This window comes from Pongo abelii, chromosome 1 (genome assembly GCF_028885655.2).
Source record: "Pongo abelii isolate AG06213 chromosome 1, NHGRI_mPonAbe1-v2.0_pri, whole genome shotgun sequence".
NCBI classification, from domain to species: domain Eukaryota; kingdom Metazoa; phylum Chordata; class Mammalia; order Primates; family Hominidae; genus Pongo; species Pongo abelii.
The window spans coordinates 187,196,477-187,212,969 of record NC_071985.2 but is presented as its reverse complement, the minus strand read 5'-3'; the positions used below and the strand labels follow the sequence as shown (position 1 = coordinate 187,212,969).

The 16,493-nt window shown below is 40.1% G+C and overlaps 2 protein-coding genes across 9 annotated transcripts in view; one reads left to right on the top strand and one right to left on the bottom strand.

Moving 5' to 3' along the window:
• PIK3R3 (phosphoinositide-3-kinase regulatory subunit 3) overlaps positions 1 to 16,493 on the bottom strand; it is a 133,653-nt gene that overhangs the window by 58,455 nt on the left and 58,705 nt on the right.
• LOC112128708 (cytochrome c oxidase subunit 7B, mitochondrial-like) lies at positions 6,272 to 6,496 on the top strand (the record flags this gene model as incomplete). Its single annotated transcript, XM_054560333.1, has 1 exon — positions 6,272 to 6,496. A coding segment is annotated over one exon (225 nt), but the record flags the coding sequence as incomplete, so codon positions are not given.

Below are 16,493 nucleotides of genomic sequence, written 5' to 3'. Positions count from 1 at the left end.
ACTAAGTTCACATAAAAACTTGCAATGAATGTTCATGGCAGCATTATTCAAAATAGCTAAAGGTGGAAACAACCCAAATATCCATTAACTGGTGAATGGCGAAACAAATATCCACAGAGTGGAATATTGTTTAGCCATAAAAAGGAATGAAGTACTGATACATACCACAACTGGATAAACCTTGAAAACATTATGCTAAGTGAAAGAAGTCAAACACAAAAGGCCATATACCATGTCATTCCATTTACATGAAATGTCCAGAATAGGCAAACTTAGAGACAGAAAGTAGATTAATAGTTGCCACAGACTGGGGCTAAGAAGAATGGGGAGCGACTTTTTCTTTTTTTGAGACAGGATCTTGCTTACCCACCCAGGCTGGAGTGCAGTGGCACTATCATAGCTGACAACCTCAAACTACTGAGTTCAAGCGATCCTCCCACATTGGCCCTCCAAGTAACTGGGACTACAGGCACACAACACCATGCTTAGCTAATTTTTTTTTTATTTTTGTAGAGACAGGGTCTCGCTAAATTGCCCAAGCTGGTCTTGAACTCCTGGCTTCAACTGATCCTCCCACCTCAGTCTCCCAGAGCTGGGATTATGGGCATGAGCCACCCCACCCAGCCTAGAGTGACTCTTAATGGTTACAGGACTTCTTTTGGGGTGATAACAATGTTCTGGAATAAGATAGTTGTAATATCTTATTCCATAGATATAAATAGTCACATAGTTGCACAACTATGTGACTATACTAAAAACCACTGATGTGGTTAAAAACACTTTTAAAAGGTGGATATATAGCATGTGAATTACATCATAACAGAAAAAGTAGTCAAAGTTACTTTCAAAATTCTACCTAATTTAAAACAGAATTTTATCAGACCTTTTTAAGTTGTAATAAAACACAAAAATACATACACAAAGATCAATCAGAAAGAATTAGGTGTTTCAATTCAGGACTTACTTCAACCTAGTACAATTTTTTATATGACAGAAAAACTACCTGGTTCTAATCTCTGGCTGCTCCTTTTTAGACTCCTTGGAATGGTTTTCCCTCAGGCTTTTCTTCCTCCACCACTGCTTTTTACCCCTCCCAAATTCCCTTATTTTTCCCCAGGGGTTCCATCTCCTAACATATTTTGTATCTTTATGAACTTTATACAGGAGGAATCTTCCCACAGCATTTCGTTCTGCATTACATTTTTAGATTAATTTATGTTGATACAAGTGGGTATTTTTATTTTCTCACCGTTCTCTACCATTACATGAATATTCTATAATTTCTTCATTCTCTTAATGATGGACATTTCAGCTGCTTGTAGTTTTCTGCTTTTACAAACAATGTTGCTATGAACTTAATGGTACTTGTCACAGGTACAAACTCTTGTCCATCTTCTAGAGTTTCCCTAGGGTATACACTTTACTAGATATTGCTAAGTTGCTCTCCACAACGAGGTTCTAGTTGATACTCCACTGTCCATGTAAGTATAATAGAGTTTTCCTTATTCTACATCCTCACCAAAATGGTGAGTGTAAAATATTATTCCACTGAAGTTTTAATTTGCATTTCCATGGCTACTAAAGAAGTTGAACACCTTTTCATGTCTGCAGGACATTTGTATTTCATCTTCTATGAACTTCCAATCTACTGTCTTATTATTATTACTGGTTGGTAAAATATTCTTCATATATCCTGATTATTAATCCTTTTTAGTTATTTTTTTCTGCAAATATTTTCTCCCAGATGGGTTATCTATCTCATGCTGAATTTCAATAACTGTACATTTTTTATTTTAATCTAGACATATTTATCAATCTTTTTCTTTTACGGTTCAAATTTCAAGTCTTGTTGAAGAAATCCTTTCTACCTTCCCTGCCCTAATATAATAAAAACATTCTCCCACTTTTTTCTAGAAGTTTAACTTTTCACATTAACATCTTTAATCATCATATACATTTTTTAAAATGGTAAGTAGAAATCTCATTTTATTTTCCATATAAATAACCAATTGTTCCATTATCATTCACTGTTTAGTCAGTCCATCATCTCCTTACTCATCTTCAACGCTCACTGTCATGTATTAAGTTTCTTTATATTCAGGGGTTCTATTTCTGGGCGCTTTATTCTTCGCAGAGGTTGGTCTATCCTGTGCCAATACCACATTGCCTTAAATATTAATAATATGGCTTTATAAATAATGCTATGTGAAAGACTAAGTGCTCCTTCCTAATTTTTCTTGGCAGTTTACTCTCCTATATACATTTTAGAGCTTGTCAAGTTACAGGAAATACCTTGTCATTATATTAAACAGAAGTGTATTGAACTTATAAATTAATTTGGAAAGAATTGACATGTTTATGTCACTGGGTCTTCCTATCAGTTAATATGGTATCCCAATTAGATCTCCTCATGTCTTTTAATGGAAATTGTATAATTTTCAACATAAAAAGTCATGTGCATCTCTTGTTGATTTTGTTCACTGGTACTTTTCGATTGTTGTCATTGTAGCTGTTGCTGCTATAATGAGTATCTTTTTAAAAATATATTTTGTAGGCCAGGAACTATGGCTCATGCATGTAATCCTAGCACTTTGGGAGGCTGAGGTAGGCAGAACACTTGAGGCTAGGAGTTCAAGACTAGCCTAGTCAACATGGCGAAACACTGTCTCTACTAAAAATACAAAAATTAGCTGGGTGTGGTGGCACATCTGTAATCCCAGCTATTCGGGTGGCTGAGGCATGAGAATCACCTGAACCCAGAAGGCAGAGGTTGCAGCAAGCTGAGATCGCACCACTGCACTCCAGCCTGGGAAACAAAGCGAGACTCTGTCTCAAAAAAAAAAATTTGTAAAAACATCCCAAGTGGGCTGGGCGCGGTGACTCACGCCTGTAATCCCAGAACTTTGGGAGGCTGAGGTGGGCGGATCACGAGGTCAAGAGATGGAGACCATCCTGGCCAACATGGTGAAACCCCATCTCTACTAAAAATACAAAAAAAGTAACTGGGTATGGTGGCATGCGCCTGTAGTCACAGCTACTCGGGAGGCTGAGGCAGGAGAATCACTTGAACCTGGAGATGGAGGTTGCACTGAGCCGAGACCACACCACTGCACTCCAGCCTGGCAACAGAGCAAGACTCTGTCTCAAAAAAGCAAACAAACAACAACAACAACAAAAACCCAAGTGTCCACCAACAGATTACTGAATAAACAAAATGTGGTCTATATGTACAATGCAGTATTATTCAGTCATAAAAATGAGTAACGTTCTGATACATGCTGCAGTATGGATGAACACCAACATTATGTTAAATGAAATAAGAAGACACAAAAGGACAAATATTGTATGATTCAATTTACATGAAATATCTAGAATAGGCAAATTTATACAGAAAGTTGAACAGAATTTACCAGGAGCTGAAAGTGAAGGGAGAATGAGAGAGTTAGTGCTTAATGGTCATAGAGCTTCTATATGGAAGATGAATATAGCTGCACAACAATGTAAATGTAATTAATGCCACTGAATTGTGCACTTGAAACAGTTAAAATGAAAAATTTTGTCATTCATATTTTATAATTTTAAAAAATTAACAACGTATCAAAACATTGAATTGTATACTTAAAATTGGTGATTTGTGTGGTATGTGAATTATATCTCAATAAAGCTTTTTAAAAATTACATTTGTTATCTGCTACTTGTATAAAGGAATCCAACTGTATAGTGGTCTTGGATTCAACAACCTTATTTCATGTATATCAGCAAATTATCTTTAGCTTTTTATACAGTATTCATCTTACAATAACCCATTAAATACTTAAATAAGAATGAGAATGTTTCTTCTTTTTCTTGATTCAGGAAGAATTTATATTAAGTTATGATTGTCTATAAATGTTTGGTAGAACTCATTTATAAATCTATATGGGCCGGATTAAGATGGCTACTAAAAGAAAAAAGAAAGAAAAGAAGAGAACAAGTGTTGGCAAGGAAGTGGAGTAACTGGAACCCTTGAGCACTGTTGGTGAGATTGTAAAATGGTGCAACTGCTATGGAAAACAGTATGGGGGTTCCTCAAAAAATTTTTTTAAAATACCATATGATCCAGCAATCCTTTTTATTCTGGGTATATATCTAAAAAAAAAAAAAACTGAAAGCAGAGTCTCAAAGAGACATTATACTAGCAGACCCATGTTCACAGTAGCACTATTCACAATAGCTAAGAGGTGGAAGCAACCCAAAGTCTATCAACAGATTAATGGATAAACAAAATGTGGTATATACATAAATGGAATATTATTCAGCCTTAAAAAGGAAGAAAATCCTTTCATATGCTACAGTATAACTGAACCTTGAAGACATTATACTGAGTGAAATAAGCCAAAGACAAACATTACATGATCCCACTTACTTATATGAGGTATCTGAAGTAGACAAAATCATAGAAACAAAGTAAAGGTTGGTTATCAGAGGTTGGGTGATAGGGGAAAAGACGAGTCACTGTTTAATGGGTACAGAGTTTCAGATTTGCAAGATGAAATCTGGAGATCTGCTTCAAAACAATGTTAATATGCTTAATATCATTTAACAATACACTTGAAAATGGTTATGATGGGCCAGGCGCGGTGGCTCACGCCTGTAATCCTAGCACTTTGGGAAGGCAGATTGCCTGAGCTCCGGAGTTTGAGACCAGCCTGGGAAACATGGTGAAACCCCGTCTTTAGTAAAATACAAAAAATTAGCCAGGCATGGTGGCAGGCGCCTGTAATCCCAGCTACTCAGGAGGCTGAGGCACGAGAATTGCTTGAATCCGTGAGGTGGAGGTTGCATGAGCCAAGACCGTGCTACTGCACTCTAGCCTGGGCAACAAGAGCGAGACTCTGCCTCAAAAAAAAAAGTTTATGATGGTATTATTTATTTATTTATTTATTTACAGACAGTCTTGCACTGTTGTCCAGGCTGAAGTGCAATGGCACAATCTCAGCTCACTGCAACCTCCACCTCCCAGGTTCAAGTGATTCTCCTGCCTCAGCCTCCCAAGTAGCTGGGATTACAGGCACCTGCCACCACGCCCAGCTAATTTTTTGTATTTTTAGTAGAGATGGGGTTTCACCATGTTGGCCAGGCTGGTCTCAAACTCCTGACCTCGTGATCCACCTGCCTTGGCCTCCCAAAGGGCTGGGATTACAGGCACGAACCACCACGCCCAACCATGATGGTATATTTTATATTATGTGAAGGTGTTTTTTTTTGTTTTTTTGAGATAGAGTCTCACTCTTTTGCCCAAGCTGGGGTGAAGTGACATGATCTCAGCTCACTGCAACCTCTGCTCCCCGGGTTCAAGCAATTCTCCTGCCTCAGCCTCCTGCGTAGCTGGGATTACAGGATGCACCACCACGCCTGGCTAGTTTTTTTTGTATTTTTAGTAGAGGCAGAGTTGCACTATGTTGGCCAGGTTGGTCTCAAACTCCTGACCTCAGGTGATCCACTCACCTCGGACTTCCAAAGTGTTGGGATTACAGGCGTGAGCCACCATGCCTGGACATGAATTTTTTTAAAACTGCAATGATAAAAAAAAAGGAAATCGTACGGGCCTAGAATTGTTTTGGTAGATTTTTTTAAATCACTAATTAAATTTCTTTTATGGTTACAAAATTATAAAGATTTTCAATTTCTTTTCAAGTCAGTTTTGGTAAGATTTTCTTAGTTATTTTTAAAAAGTGCTTTTCCTATTAAAGCTATCTTTTCATAGCTCACTAAATTGTCTAATATTTAATTCTGTGTAGTTACCAGGTAAATCCTATCAGAAAGTATCAAGTACCCATTTGAAGCCACATAATCCATTAAATGAAACATCTACGAACGAAACAGATTACAATCATGAGAATTTGCACCAAAGCAGCAGTTGCATTGCCACAGTTCTGTCTTCACCTTCATAATGTTTTCCTTGGTCAAAAATGCACTAATGGCCAGGCACAGTGGTGCACACCTGTAATCCCAGTACTTTGGAAGGCCGAGGCAGGTGGATCATTTGAGGTCAGGAGTTCGAGACCAGCCTGACCAGCATGGAGAAACCCTGTCTCCACTAAAAATTACAAAAAAATTAGCTGGGCATAGTGGCAAGCTCCTGTAATCCCAGCTACTCAGGAAGCTAAGGCAAGGAACTTGAACGCGGGATGTGGAGGCTGCAGTGAGCCAAGATTGCGCCACTGCACTCCAGCCTGGGTGACAGAGTAATAAGACTCCATCAAAAACAAAAACAAAAACAAAAACAAAAAACGCGCTAAGTCATCTCCAAGTTCAAAGCATTCTGCAAACAATCGCAAGGCAGAGGCACCAGAAACGTACACCTGATTTTCATGACAAATACAGTAATGCTGTATTAGCTAGTGGAGCCACTTTCTCTATTGCTGTATGGACATATGTAGCAACTCAAATTGGAATAGAATGGAACCTGTCCCCTGATGGGAGAGTCACTCCAAAGGAATGGAGAGATCAGTAATCATCCCAGCTGGTGTAATACTGAATTGTTTAAAAAACAGCTCATCGGCTGGGCACGGTGGCTCACACCTGTAATCCCAGAACTTTGGGAGGCCAAGGCGGGCAGATCACAAGGTCGAGTTCGAGACCAACCTGGCCAACATGGTGAAACATACTAAAAATACAAAAATTAGCTGACATGGCGGCTTGTGCCTGTAATCCTAGCTACTCAGAAGGCTGAGGCAGGAGAATCGCTGGAACCGAATCCAGGAAGCGGAGGTTACGGTAAGCCAAGATCACGCCACTGCACTCCAGCCTAGGTGACAGAGCGAGACTCCATCTCAAAACAAAACAAAACAAAACAAAAAACAGCTCATCAGCTGGAAACAGTGGCTCACGCCTATAATCCTAGCACTTTGGGAGGCCGAGGCAGGTGGATCACCTAAGGTCAGAAGTTCGAGACCAGTCTAGCCTGGCCAACACAGCGAAACCCCATCTGTACTAAAGATACAAAAATCAGTAGGGTGTGGTGGCAGGTACCTACAATCCCAGCTACTCAGGAGGCTGACGCAGGAGAATCGCTTGAACCCTGGGGCTGGGGTGGAAGGGGAAGGTGGGGGCGGAGGTTGCAGTGAGCCAAGATTGCGCCACTTCACTCCAGCCTAGCCAAAAGAGCAAAACTCTGCCTCAAAAAAATAAATAAATAAATAAAATAAAAAACAGCTCATAATTGATGCCAAGTAAAAGCACTGTGTACCCATTAAGATATGGCATCAATGAAGAAATAAAGTATATTTGAAACCTTCAAAAAAAATTACAATGATGACTACTTCTTGTGGAAATTAATTTACACATGGCAATTATAGGCATCTCAAATATAAAAAATGATGAATAATAAATCCACATACAGCATTCCCTATTTTAACCTTGAGTACAGTGCAATCATTTGTTTATTTATTTATTTATTGAGACACAGTCTTGCTCTGTTGCCCAGGATGGAGTACAATGGATGACTCTGGCTTACTGCAGCCTTGACCTTCCAGGCTCAAGTGATCCTCCCACCTCAGCCTCCCTAGCAGCTGGAACTACAGGTGCATGCCACCACACCCAGCTAATTTTTTTTTTTTGTAGAGACAAGTTTTCGGTATGTTGCCCAGGCTGGTCTCAAAATCCTGGGCTCAAGTGGATAGACCCACCTTGGCCTCCCAAAGTTCTGGGATTACAGGCATAAGCTATCATACCAAGCCTCAACCATTAAATCCTTTCTGATATATTCTTGATGATTATCTCCCTGCCCCCCCAAAAATCTCAATCTTTGGTTTCAATGGTTTTTAGTAGTTATTTAAAATTGTTTTTCTTCCACTAACCATAGTAAAAAATAATAACCAAATATAAATGACTTAGGAGAAAAATAACTTTAGATAATGGATGGATAGATACATTATATTTACACTTTAAACATATTCTAGAAGGCCTATCAAGGAGTTCATGACTCAACTTGGAAAGTTAGTTGGAACCCATATTTCTTCCCTTCCTTCCAAAGCAGTCTTAAATGATACCCCAGGGATCAGCAAATAATGTTGAGTCCTTTATGATATCCACAGATTGATTGCCTTAGTCTTTTTTTTTCTTTTTTTGACAGAGTTTCACTCTTGTTGCCCAGGATGGAGTGCAAGGGCGTGATCTCGGCTCACTGCAACCTCTGCCCCCTGGGTTCAAGCGATTCTCCTGCCTCAGCCTCCCAAGTAGCTGGGATTACAAGCATGTGCAACCACGCCTGGCTAATTTTGTATTTTCAGTACAAACGGGGTCAGGCTGGTCTCAAACTCCTGACCTCAGATGATCCACCCTCCTCAGCCTCCCAAATTGCTGGGATTACAGGCGTGAGCCACCGCGCCCGGCTGCCTTAGTCTTTTTAAAAAAAATAAGCAGCTCATGCCTGTAATCTCAACACTTCGGGAGGCCAAGGCGAGTGGATCACTTGAGGTCAGGAATTCCAGACCAGCCTGGCCAACATGGCGAAAGCCTACTAAAAATACAAAAATTAGCCATGCATGGTGGCAGGTGCCTGTAATCCCAGCTACTCGGGAGGCTGAGGCATGAGAATTGCTTGAACCTGGGAGGTTGCAGTAAGCCTAGATTGCACCACTGAGATCATGCCACTGCACTCCAGCCTGGGTGACAGAGTGAGACTCTGTCTCAAAAAAAGAAAATAAAAAAGCAAGACTTTTTATCTAAGCAAAGGCTCCAGATACATGAGATACCAGACTATTACAGAGTACTATTATTTTTTTTAATATGGAAAGGAATAAATCAAAGAGACCAGGAAGCGGAAGTTACAGTGAGCCAAGATCACGCCACTGCACTCCAGCCTGGGTGACAGAGCGAGACTCTGTCTCAAAACAAAACAAAACAAAACAAAAACAGAAACACAGCTTTTTATATGACTGTATCATCATTTACTTAAAAAGACCATCCTACCTATCCTTCACAGTCCAAGTTCAAATACGATTATCTCCAAAGTCTTTCTTCAACTCTAGCCTACATCTTTCTTTTGAACTTCTCTAGCACTTGGTATCACTCTTTGCAACTTGCAAAGTTAGTTGGAATCCACTATTTAGATAATTCATACTTAGTTATCTATTGCTTATATTGTTACTCTCCTTTGAGTCTGCTTTTTTAACTAAAAATTAAAATTAGAGCAATGTGAGAAAAATATTAATACTACATAGATAAAACAATGCCTGACACAGTAACTATTCCATAAATTATAATAGTTCTCTTTGCCTTTTACCAAATTTGTGGCCCTGAACAATTCACCCTTACTAAATCTCATTTTCTTCGCCTATAAAGAAGAGCTAATAATCCCTGTCAAATAATTGTCTTCATGTGAATAGGTGTGACCAATACAATGGTTTTGTATCTTTTCATCATTATGCCTAAAACAATCTCTTGAATATTACAGTTATTACTAACCTTTTGTACAATATACAGCACTTTTATTATCTTAACATTATAAAATAAGTACTTTTATAAACACTTCATAAACATAAATGTTAATAGCAGAAACACAGCTTTTTATATGAATGTATCATCATTTACTTAATTATTTCCTTAATGTGGAACATCACCCACTCTCTTGCCAGGATCTCTCCAGCTCCCTATTGTTCTTTTGCCACACTAGCCAGTAAATCTCTCAACCAGGAGGATCAATCCAACCACCTGCTTCCTCTATTCCCATACCACAGCTACTGAGTCCTGCTGAAGAAAATCGTAACAGGTTAGGAATTCATGCCACTACAAATTTACAGTTTCTAATCCTAACTGAGATTACTATACTGTTGGTAATTCATCCATATGCCTCCGGATCAGTGACCTTTTCCATCCCAGACAGTAATCAATGGGTACTCTAAATCTCAAGCCAAACACTCTATACATCTCTTCTCTCACAATTGCCCTTTACCAGAAAAAATAAATCTGACCTCACCCCATTTTCCAGCCTACTCTTTTTCATACCCATATCCTTCATTCTAAATGTTAGGCAAAGGTTTATCTCCTCCTTCCCTGAGCTAGTACAGTAATCCCTTCTTGCCTCCACACCCACCACCTTCCTGTTCCATCAAATCACACAGCCCTAAATATTCAGTCTTAACTCTATTCTACTCCACCAAAACACAACACTTGCTTAACTCTTCCATCTTCAAAAAAATTATGTTTCTCAGCCAGGCGCGGTGGCTCACGCCTGTAATCTCAGCACTTTGGGAGGCCGAGGCAGGCAGATCACGAGGTCAGGAGATCCAGACTATCCTGGCTAACACGGTGAAACCGGGTCTCTACTAAAAATACAAAAAATTAGCCGGGCATGGTGGTGAGCGCCTATAGTCCCAGCTACTCGGGAGGCTGAGGCAGGAGAATGGTGTGAACCCGGAAGGTGGAGCTTGCAGTGAGCCAAGATCGTGCCACTGCACTCCATCCAGCCTGGGCGACAAAGCGAGACTCCGTCTCAAAAAAAAAAAAAAATTATGTTTCTCTGCTCTACTTCTCTAACTACCTCTTACTTTTTCTTCACAGCAAGTTTTCTAAAAATGGTCTATATTTGCAGTCTGTTTTCTCACCTCCCAGTTACTCTTCTATTGGAATTTGGCTTCTACCCCAATCACTACATAAATATGTATCTTCTTAAGGTTGTCTCAATAGCAAAGTCCAGCAGTAGCTTTTGTATCATTATTTCACTTAATCACTTTAAATTGTACACTGTTAGCCATTTTTATCTTCTTGAAAAATCTCTCCCCGGCTTACCAGAGACCAATGTCCTGGTTTTTTTTTTTTTGAGAGGGAGTCTCCGCCTGTTGCCCAGGCTGAAGTACAGTGACGCAATCTCGGCTCACTGCAACCTCTGCCTCCTGGGTTCAAGCGATTCTCCTGCCTCAGCCTCCCGAGTAGTTGGGATTACAGGCGCCCGCCAACACCCCCGGCTAGTTTTTTTGTATTTTTAGTAGAGATGGGTTCATCATGTTGGCCAGGCTGGTCTCGAACTTCTGACCCCGTGATCCGCCCACCTCAGCCTCCCAAAGTTCTGGGATTACAGGCGTGAGCTACCACGCCCGACCAATCTCCTGGTTCTTTTGCACCCTTCTCTGCTTCTTTTGAGTTTCAAATCTAACCATAATGGTTTAGCACACTATGTTTCAAGAGTTCCACACCACATACAGGATAAAGTTCAAACTCTTCAGCATGGCACAGAAGGCCCTACATGGTCCAGTCTCTGCTTACTCTTCCAAGCTCATTTTCCTATTACTTCTCACAGGCACCTTTCACCCTAGATACACCAATAACTGCAGCTCATCCAAACACACAACTCTTTCTCATGCCTTTGCACATATCCTGTACCTCATAAAATGCCCATCCCTATCTCTTTTACCAACCTGCCTCATCCACTTTTTTTTCGAGATGGGGTCTCACTCTGTTGCCCAAGCTGGAGTGCAGTGGCACAATCTCAGCTCACTGCAACCTCTACCTCGCAGGTTCAAGTGATTCTCCTGGCTCAGCCTCCCAAGTAGCTGAGACTACAGGCACATGCCACCATGCTTGGTTTTTTGTTTTTTTTTTAATAGAGTTGAGGTTTCACCATGTTGGCCAGGCTGGTCTCGAACTCCTGACCTCAAGTTATGCGCCCACCTTTGCCTCCCAAAGTGCCGAGATTACAGGCGTGAGCCACCAGGCTCAGCCTGAGCCACCACGCCCAGCCCAGCTACTTTTTTTTTTAAGACTCAAGTTATGCATGTTTTTTTCCATGAAACTTTCCCTCATATTCTCAGGCCTTGTTAAGTAATACCTCTTCTTTGATTCTACAGAGCTCTTCTCAACCTTCTAATATAAAGTTTAGTGATTATAGTTTAGTTGTTGAACCCTATCTTTGTACTCAAAGACTATGAGCTCCTTTAGGGCACATATTTTCTTACCCATCTTTGTATCTCCAGTGCCAAGTGTTTCACACATAGAAGCCATTCAATAAATATTTGTTGAATTACTGCTTGAGATGGTCAGCATTTAGGCTTACCATAGAGAGGAAGTGAAGATCCAAGAAGTAATTATGCTGAACAGCAGTGGAATTTTACTGAGACAGAAAATGAAAAAAAGCGGAGGGGGGAGGGTCAGCCTGGGAACAGAAAAAGTTGTTGTTTTTTTTAATTTTCCCATAGAAAAAGTTGAAATAACCCATAAAAAAAGAAAGATGGTCACTCACACTTGCTACAATTCTTCTCTTGTCCCAAGATTTTACCCATCCTGATCTTAGAGCCAAACATACTAGAGCCAAGTAGCCTCTAGCAAGTAAGATATGTAGCTGCCTCTAACAAAATCTCTAGCACAAGCTCTACACATTTCCCTATTACCATATCACAAAAACACTGACCTTCACAAAAGATGTATAGAGTACCTGCTATATGCCAGATACTAGGTGTTATTTCATTACATATATATGTGAATATATATATATGGGTACATAAATATTATAATTCTTATTTAAAAATCCTTGTGAATTAAGTATTATTACTTCCATTTTATATGACAACCATTCAATGTCACATAGTTGGTAAGCAGACCAAATTCAAACCAGTCTTCTAACAATACTTTTTCCTCTCAAGGCAGCATGTACACAAAGCTTCTCAGAGACCCAAAACATGCCCCACCGCCGCCTTCTTACCTCTGGTGGTAAGAAGGGAAATATAATTAGAAAAGGGCATGTTTTAGGCTCTGCGCAGTGCTCACACCTGTAATCCCAGCACTTTGGGAGACTGAGGCGGGCAGATCAGTTGAGGCCAGGAATTCAAGACCAGCCTGGCCAACACGATAAAACCCCATCTCTACTAAAAATACAAAAATTAGCCGCGTGTAGCTGTGCACGCCTGTAATCCCAGCTACTCAGGAGGCTGAGGCATGAAAATTGCTTGAACCCAGAGGCAGAGATTTCAGTGAGCTGAGATCACACCACTGCACTTCAGCCTGGGTGACAGAGCCAGACTCCGTCTCAAAAAAAAGGATGGGTGGGCATGTTTTGGGTCTCTGAGAAGCTGGCTATCTATAAAATCTTTATCTAGGTGGTGGTTAAGTAGCTGTTCAATTTATATGAAGTCAGCAAACTGTATGTTTATGTTTCCTACACTTTTTAGTATTGTATTTCACAAAAAGTTAAGTCACCATATCAGTGAGGCCTCCTCTGACTACCCAAAATAAAACAGCAATTCCATCTCTGTCCTCCATCCCCCCTTAAGCCAGTAGTTGTCTTCTCTATAATATTTATCTCCACCTAACATACTATATATTCACTTCTTATTTATTGTCACATGTCCTCCTACATAAAACAAGGACTTTGTTTTGTTCACTGTGATATGCCATGGAAAGAGAACCTGAAATAAAATACACCTTTACACCTTTCTTCAGGTTCCTATAATCCTAAAAAAGAATGTGAAATATTGTTTTTGGTTTTTTTATAAAAATGGGATCTTATTATACACATTTCTTTATAACTTGTTTGTCTTACTTTACAATCTATTACAGACATCCCTCCAGGTAAATACATACAGACTTATAACACATTCTCTGAGTTGCGAAATATTCCACAATATAGGTACATGACAATTTATACTTCCTACTATTGATGGATATTCAGGCTGTTTTTAGTAGCAAATATTGGAAACATTATAAAAATATCCATACATGTACCTTTATATGTTGATACTTTTATTTCTACAGAACAGATCCCCAGAAGAGCTATTTTACTATACATTGACAAACTTTCCAAAACAGCTGCAGCAATTCACATCTCCACCAATGGTGAAGCTAATTCATGAATCTTAATTTTCTTATAATTTATACACTTGCTTTCAAAAAGGATGAGGCAGTTTAAACATCTGAAAACTAAAAATTACTTTAACAACTAAAACCTGGAAGCATTCCGTTCTCACTGTAATCTCTCCCCCACCCTACGAACTCAGTAATATCTGATTTACTATCATCTGCTCTAGTCCCCAAACCTAGAAGTAGCAGACGCCACTCTCCTCTCCTGCCCAAGTGAAGCCTAAGAGAAAAAGAATCCCACCAAAAGGAGAGAACCTGGGCCATTTCACCACTCCCTCATTTTTATGTAAGAGGCCATATAATCCAAATCTGTCCTTCTTCCTCAACTTGCTTCTCTTGGTTTATACTACCACCATCTACCAAGCTAGAAAATCAAAAGTCATTCTAGATTATTTCATTTTCCTCAGAATAGCCTCGAAAGCCCACCAATCCTACTTTTTAAACAACTCTACTATTCATTCTCACTGCTACAATCTTAGCCTTAGGCTTTCATAACATCTTTCTTCTGTACTAAAATAGCCTCCTAACCAGTTTTCCTTCTTTAATCTTATTCTCCTCCAATCTATTTTTTACCTTACAGCCAACGTACTCTCTTCCCTACTTAAAACCAATCAGTCAGTGGCTTCCCAAATGCCTGCAGGATAAAATTCAACCCCTAAATATAGCCTTCGGGGCCTTTCATGATCTGGACCCCACCTAGTGGTCCAGATTCATCTAATACCACTTCCTATCTCTCAATTTTTTTTTTTTTTTTGAGACAAGGTTATGCTCTGTTGCCCAGGCTGGAGTGCAATGACCCAGTCATAGTTCACTGCAGCCTCCTGGGCTCAAGGAATCTTCCCACTTCAGCCTCTCAAGTAGCTGGGACTACAGTCATGTGCCACCACACCCAGCCAGATTTTTTTTAAAGAGATGGGGGGGTCTCACTATGTTGCCCAGGCTGGTATCGAACTCCTCAGCTCAAGAGATCCTCCCACCACAGCCTCCCAAAGTGCCAGAATTATAGGCATGAGCCATCATGCGCAGGCCACGTCCTATCTCATACATTGTCTTCAACAAAACTTAAGGTGTTTTAATAACTTTATGCATTTATTCAGGCTGTTACCTCTCCTACTCCACCAGTAAACCAATCATTCCCTATTTCGTTTATATATTCTTCTATTGCTATACTTCGACATTCATTCAATCAATATTTACTGAATACTTTCTATGTGCCAGAGACAGGGCTAGGTATTGAAGATCCAGCAACTAATTATGGACTCAGTCCTTATCCGGATGGAATTTATAATTTAATGAGGAATAAAGACACTAAACGATAATAAGTATGGTTAAGGATTATAAAGGTGGTAGTACAGTATCTATTAAAAATATATTTTAGATGAGAGAAAGAAACGGAATTATAATGAGGAGCGCTGCATGGGTATATTTACAGGTATGTCTTTCATAATTACAGTCTGAGCTTCTTGAGGACAGGGATTATGTAATCTTCATATCCCTAGCCAGGACAGTAAATAGCAACGTATAGTAACGTACACTGACTAAACTACAAAGATGACTGCCCTATTCACTCCTGGGCTGATCACTGTGACTATGCAAGTGCTCTCATTGACCAGGCCTAGATCACGTGCCCACCCTTAAGCCAATGGGTTAGGCCAACCACCCAAGCCACATCATTCCAAATAAAGGAGGAGTGGTTCCAAGAGAAAAATCAGGAAGTTCTTACCTAAATAAGAGGGAAGAGAAACTAGATACGCAAAAAAACCAGCAGTCCTCTCTTCAGTGGACATTGTTGTTATCTCCAAAACATCTTATCCCCTCTCCTCACTGGTAAAAAGTTTAAGTGGGATTGACCCCTTCCTCAGCTCCAGGAGTAGGCCCTGATTTGACATAACAGTGGTTCTTAAAGTGTGGTTTGTGACCAGCAAAATCAGTAACATCTGGGAACGTGTTACAAATATAACTTCTTGGAACCAAGCCTACGGAACCTACTCAACTAGACATTTTGGGGGTAGGACCTAGCAATTTGTGTGTTTTGTTTTTGTTTTTTGAGATAGCATCTTCTCTGTCATCCAGGCTGGAGTGCAGTGGCATAATCACAGCTCAGTGCAGCCTCGACCTCCCAGGCTCAAGCAATCCTCCCATCTCAGCCTCCCAAGTAGCCGAGACTACAGGCATAACCACCAGGCCTAATTTTTTTTTTTTTTTTTTTTTTTGGTAGAGACAGAGTTTCACCATGTTGCCCAGGCTGATCTTGAATTCCTGGACTCATGTAATCCTCCCGCCTTGTCCTCCAACAGTGCTGGGATTACAGGCATGAGCCACAGTGCCTGGCTGCAATCTGTAATTTAACAAGTCCTCCAGGTAGTTCTAATGCACACTCAAGTTTAAAAGCCACTGGTCCAGACACAGAAAGCTACCCAGATTTTAAGACAGTGATCCTTTGGAGCACGAGATGGTTTAATTAGTGTCAAGCTTAGGATTTTGCACTGTATTTGTAGGAAGCATCTTCTTTCTCTCCAGGAATGAGGAAACATACAAAGGCAGCCATCTTGTACTACTGGGGAAGCCCATCTGAGAAAAAAAAGCTAATACAGGGTAAAGCCAAGAGAATTATAGAAAAACAGGGCCAAAGCCTGTACCCTTGATCAAACCATGCCAGG